General features: G+C 40.5%; 1 protein-coding gene across 2 annotated transcripts in view; it reads left to right on the top strand.

Annotated features, from left to right (window-relative positions):
• Positions 1–6,463, top strand: part of LOC118331504 (speckle-type POZ protein) — a 15,116-nt gene that overhangs the window by 2,434 nt on the left and 6,219 nt on the right. Inside the window, exons 1-3 of one of the 2 annotated variants that reach the window (XM_035666496.1) lie at positions 2,664–2,761; positions 5,206–5,412; positions 5,506–5,627. In XM_035666496.1, the coding sequence (XP_035522389.1) occupies positions 5,335–5,412; positions 5,506–5,627 (200 nt within the window). In that variant the 5' untranslated portion in view covers positions 2,664–2,761; positions 5,206–5,334. Of the gene's footprint in view, positions 1–2,663; positions 2,762–5,205; positions 5,413–5,505; positions 5,628–6,463 lie in introns of those variants that run through there. The other variant, XM_035666489.1, reaches the window with a different exon arrangement.

Below are 6,463 nucleotides of genomic sequence, written 5' to 3'. Positions count from 1 at the left end.
CAGGACGGTAGTCCCAAAGTTGCAAGGTGGTTTTCCGCCTGGGGTCGCCTGTTGCTGTAGCTGTTCACCTGAGACCTGGTATTGCTTTTTTAGACACATTTTTGATGAAGGATCGCAGTCAGATACATTGACTTTCCTGTGGCTTCTTCACCATAATATTTTGTCAGTTAAACACATTAAATGTGAAGCAGCAACAGTACGAAATGTTTAGTTTGCGTTAGCAGTAACTTATACAGCTCTGCCACATTGTTCCAGTAAGATTGCGCTGGATTACGTGCATAGTTTTCCTGAGAATCCACCATAGATAGGCAATCTGAATACAGCGTGTGAATGGCGAACTCTGCCATAGCAGAGAAGCAGAAAAAATGTGTCAAAATGGGGTTTAATGTTTATGAAAATCTTAAAGAAGTATGGCTGATATTTACCTATTAAATGACCACCTGTCCTCAATTCTGTTTAGCTCACCTCTCAGTCCGCAGGTAGCTGAGAAGAAAAGTGTAGAGCACAAACTGTTACGAAGGTGCTGGGACAGTTTCAGTGCATTGAGCGTCTTCATCAGAGTCCACCGGTCCAACAATCTGTATTTGATTTCTCCCTCATACCTCTGTTTGATTTTCTTTTGTCTCCATCTAACCACTTTTTGTGGCAATTTATCTCTTTGAATGGTTCCACAGACGGTGGCCCATCTTTCATTCGCCACCTGTTTTTCCATTTGGCTTCTCTATCACTTTACTTTTCATTTTCTTTCCCTGTACCCTTTTCCTTTACCTTCGTCTCACTCCATCTTACCGGTTGCCGCTGTTAAAGAATCAAGAAGATTGGTTGGTTCTTCATTCATTGGATTTTTTAAAGTCACTTTTAGAGCTGGGTTGAACCAAGCTTCTGACTCTGACTTAGAGTGGTTGATAACGTCAGTAACACGACACACATTCATTTAAGTTCATTAAGGTCTCATTAGACTAAATATCAGGACTTGAATCAATACATGCGTACTCAAAGTGGCAATGTTGTGATATACTTCATTAGCTACACAGCTACACTCATTTAGACCCTTAAAAACAGTTTCTTTTCTCCAACACCTATTGTAGCTTGTTGTCCACTTTGACTGTGACTCATCACTCAGTTTGTAACAGGGTACTCATGAAATGAACATCCTGTCCAATCCAAAAAGCTGTTCTAATGGGGAGAGAGCTGTACAAGGCCGGGCCATTGTACTACACTGTTACTGTGGAGAAGATGTCATTTACGTGCCAGTTCCATACTACATACAAATACTATACGGTAGGAACTTGAGTTAGGTTTTTTAATTTTTTAAAGTTTTAAGGGACCATGTAGAATAAAACAAAAAAACCAACATAATTGTACTAACAGGGAATGATTGAAGTCGTGGTACAATGAAGGAGAAGAGGAGAATGTAGAGAAACCAAAATGTTTTTCCAGAAATGTCCTTTATATCTTTATATTTTGTTTTCTGAGATTTTCCTAAAGCCATCTCATCGTTATCTAAGTACAGTTTACATTTGTTTACATGACAAAAGTCACACACATCAGTGTGTGTATAGCTGCAGCAATTAGCTGATTAATTGAGTCGTTGTCAACTATTAAGTATTTTCATAATCGATTATTGTTTGGAGTCATTTTTTAGGATAACGCTGTCCAAATTCTCTGATTCCAGCTTCTCAAATGTGGATATTTTTCTGGTCCTGTATGACATTTGAGGACGCTGGAAGCTGTTATAGTGTAACAGTGAGCCAGCATGAACAATACCAGGAACCTGAAACTGAAGCAGCTCAGTGGAATTCAGCCATCATTCATTTATTTACACGTGTGCTTTTCGTATTGTGACATGTCAAAACGTGTCCAAGTGTCTTCTTTGTTCAATCATTCTTCCCTCCCTGTTCATTTTGTATTATCATTGTTGCACATTGGTAATTTTCACATCTATAAAATGCAGCAATTTGCATTGTGGGATTGTTAGAAGAACGTAGTGTACCTGGCATGGAAACTGGCATCGGATAAATTCAGATTTAAAGGATTTCTGGAGGCTGTAAGTTTGCTGTAGCATTAAAAAAAAATGTTCAGCAGTTTCAAAGGGTGTCGAGAAAATATTAGTTCATAACATTACGCCACTAAAATCTGTTTAAGTCTGTTGTGAAGTGTGCCTGGAGGCCTCTAAGCAGCATCACTGTCAATGTATCACCTTCATACAGAGCAATCGTCAGGAGCAGCACCCAGCCGTCACAATTTGTTACACTGTATTTTGACCCAAATTGGATTTATGGATGAAGACATTAAAGGCTCTGGGGTGTGAGAGAAAGATAAAGACCACTGAAGGGTTAGATGAGTGGAGAAATACAAAAGACCTGCGAAATAGAAAAAAAAAAACCATATTGAACAGAGGACAAAAAATTGGTTACAGAACAGTATGAAGGCAGAAAGTGACTATTATTATTGGTGTGAAGGAGGACTGAAAACCAGTGCGTTGTTCAGCCTCTGACCTTGCTGCAAGATGAAAAAAGGCATCTGAAGCTGGCATTGTATCAAGATGGTTTCCAGTGCTGGGTAATTTAGCCTTATCCTCTACACATGCTATAGAAAGGAGGACAATGCACTACCTGTACACCTTTATCACATGAAGCATTAACACTTGTTTTTTTTGTCTTCTAGTGTGAGGCAAACCAGTTCTGTCCTTCTGTCCTCACTGCCACTGAAACCCTGTCAGCGTGCCTCAAGCCATGGGGATTTTTCAGCGGTTTGCATTGTGGGTGTGACATATTTTCTCCTTCACTGGCTTGGAATGGCTTTCATGAGTTACAGGAAAGGAAGTCTGTTCATGCTACTAATATAGGGTTAAGAATATAATTATTATAGCAAACCAAAAGTACTGTCTTCATGCTCCATCATTTCTCAGTCATTTAGAAGGCCTCCCTTAAACACTGTAGCTTACTGTGTTTACGGTTGCGGGTGTCAGCCAGAGACTGTGGATGAAGTAGTGGCCATAGCTTCCGGGTCTTTAAAGTGAAGGCAATACAGAAGTGGCTTAAACCTGCAATTTTTTTTGGCCATTTTATTTCATTTTCAGGGGGGAACTTCACTGGTTGCAAAAAGAAGCCTGACTGTATGTAAGCTTATGAGGAAAATAAACCACCGCCTCACTTTATTTATTACAATAAACAGTTTCCTGATGAGTTTATGGTCTCCATTGTTAGTTTCAAGTCTTCTTCAAGACAGCATGATGTTCATTTTCTTAACTATGATCCCATTTCGAGTAAAGTAAACAGTAAAGCATGGTATGCCTTGTGATTGCGAAGTCGCTACCACAGTGACCTCAAACAGGATAGAGGCGTAGCAGTGTGTCTCCATGGCAGTTCCACCTCTAGTCCCGCCCTAGGAGCTCCTCATTTTGTCTTACTCTTTCTCCACTTTCACTCTCCTCCGTGTTTGTTTGTGTTTCCTTTATGCAAATGTCCTGCCTGAGTCCGTGTCATGCAAAAGAAAGCAAAGTGCATAGCAAACATATTGCCATAAAGAGTGGGATTTGTGACACAACAAAAACATGGAGCATAATTTGAAACTAGTATTTTTTCTATTGTTAGGTGATTATATATAACGTCAACAAGTATTGTATGCTTCTTGTGCAATCTTAGCAAAAAAATGTGGGTTAAAAATAACAGTTTTGTAATTCCAAATCCCACGAAAAGGCCAAAACTAACAATTCGATAGTTAATCTGTAAATACTTTCAGATCTCCCTAAACTCCTTTTGGTACTCAGGCCCAAGTGCTTTGGTACTGAAGCTGTAAATCTGTAAAAACAGGTCACAAATACAGATTCATTTTTAAAAAGGGCTAAATAAATTCTTACAATAGCGGCCCACTGTAGTTTTTAAAAAACTTTACACATACTGGATAAATAGTGTATTTGTTAGGGACTATTTTCAGTGGCGGATTAATACGCCGCGACACTAATGAATATTAACAGCAGCGGGACGTCGTATGTGGCAATGACTCACCCATATATCACCCAGTGCAACAGTGTGCCTCACTGTGTGTTTTCTGTAACTTTTGGACGACAATAGAGGTGTGTGACACGGAGGAGTGAGCTATATCAGTCTCTGGCTACTCAGGCATACATTGTCTTGGTCTTTTCATGGGATTTTGTGACAGTACCAGAAATATACAATATATAAGCGGTCTTATCCTTTTAAAGTATAGGTTTCACATTTGTGGTGGTGCGGTCTATTTCAATGCCAAGTCTAAACCCTGCCCAGTCTGCGACAACCATCCCACCAACCCGGCTGTGAAGTGTAAACCAAAAACAAAATGAAATCTTCCTTTCAATCATCCGTAGAAATGATGAAAGTTCCAGTAGTTTGAAGTGCCTCGTGGTTTTTCTGTTGTTTTGTTGTCATCTCTTGTAGCAGTTTGTTATAGCAGTTCATAAACAGCCAAAATACTGTAGGTGTAGAGCTGTGTTTTGTTTTACCCGTCTGTGATACTTATCTTTTATGGTATCTGCTGTTATTGTCATGGAAGAGAGCTCAATATCTAAGAGAAGGAGATAAAAGTCAGAATTTTATATCATGGAAAAAATATTTTCTGGCTTTAATGGTCACTGGCGGCCAGTTGAAGCTCTTGTGGAGAGCCAGGCACCAGGGTTGAATAACCGACATACAGGATATGACCATGCTGTTAAAGTTTGTGTGCGTGTGTGTGTTCAGAGGAGGAAAGTGTGCGTCACAAATCTGCACGATCTTCCTGTGTGACTTGAAGGTAATTTGGGAACCTTGGACTTGGCCAGTGGCTCGAACACCCCCCCCTCGCCAAAGACCTGTGGGAGGCAGCTTGTTTATTTACAGTTCATTTTCAAACACCTAATTGCAATTGCAGCGGCTATTGATCTCAGAACTGGCATGGGTCATCGATCTCCTGCTGTCCCCTAATGGGTCAGGGACAATTCATCTAGCCCCGACACCTCAATAGCAGGCAGTGTGGCCGCATGTATTAAATGATATTGAATCTTAACTGGATTAATGGAAGATACAGTGCCGCTGCGTGTTGCATCACAATGAGCTGAGCTTTGTTTTGGAAGTGTTTTTCTCTGTAGTTGCCTGCCTCTTTGTTTCCGGAATTTCAAGGAACTTCCAAGGAGATGGGATTTAAATTCTAGTCTGATCATTTAATCACACTCACATTGTCTGTGTCTAGGGGGCACACTGCTTCCATCTGGCGTGTACTGATGCAGATGGACGTCAGGGCTGAACACTGACGAGTGGAAGTGACGGGTTCCTCCTCCTCCTCACCCTCTTGCCCCCGACACCTTCTGTCACGCTGGCAATGTCAAGAGTCCCGAGTCCCCCTCCCCCTGCGGAAATGTCCAGCGGGCCTGTGGCCGAGAGCTGGTGTTACACACAGGTAAGATGACCTGTTGATCAACCACCGATATCTTTTTAATCTCCAGTGAATCTAAAGTACTGCAAGCCTCACTGACTGACTCTCCTTTTCCAGATCAAAGTGGTGAAGTTCTCTTACATGTGGACCATCAACAATTTCAGCTTCTGTCGTGAGGAGATGGGCGAGGTCATTAAGAGCTCCACCTTCTCTTCTGGGGCCAATGACAAGCTGAAATGGTGGGTGGGCAAGAGAGCTGCTCTCTTTTGTCATATTCAAATAGTGCTCGGGGGTGTGACGCACAATTTGTATCACACTATTTTTTTAAAACGTTCAGGTGCACACAGGTTTTTTCCATAACAAACCCCTTATATAAGTTTACAGTGGTTTACTCTGTCAGAATTACATAGAATATAACAGTGTTTTAATGTTATCATAAGACGTTGATTATATATGAGGGAATGAGAATGTAAATAAGATATGCCAACAACTGTAACATTGCTTCCCTTTCAAAACCAAATATTTTAAAATAGTTGTATAAACACTATAAACTGACATAAAATACTCAACGGATTTAAGTAATTATAGTTAGTTTCTCAAATGTTCTATAGCACGGGTAAGAAATACATTGTCACAAATTGTTGTGTGCCATGGTTTTAAAGAGAGTTAGTTGCGGGTTATTAATTGTTGTGTTATAAAGATGTAGTTAATATGGCGTCCCTGTCAATACACACTACACAGCAGCCACTGTAGCGCGCTTCACAGCAAAACAATGTTCCTGTCTACTGAAGAGTTACAACAGTTGTTTCAGCTATGAACTGGTATGTCTGCATTCATCCTGTAAATCTCCCAGCACTACATACAAATATCCAGTATTTCTAGTCTTACTTTGTGGAGGAGGACTGTTGAGAAACGACAAACTCCCCCCTGTCTGATTAGAGTTATAAACACAAATGCTATTACTATATGTTTAATAAGAAGTTATTATTTTTTTGGCCTTTTGTTGGCTTTATTTTATAAAGACAGCTGTAGAGAGACAGGAAAGGTGGGTGGAGAGAGAGAGGGGACGACACGC

This window comes from Morone saxatilis, unplaced genomic scaffold, assembly GCF_004916995.1.
Source record: "Morone saxatilis isolate NCDOM2014 unplaced genomic scaffold, NCSU_SB_2.0 Contig1, whole genome shotgun sequence".
NCBI lineage: Eukaryota > Metazoa > Chordata > Actinopteri > Moronidae > Morone > Morone saxatilis.
This window is presented reverse-complemented; position numbering and strand designations above follow the sequence as displayed.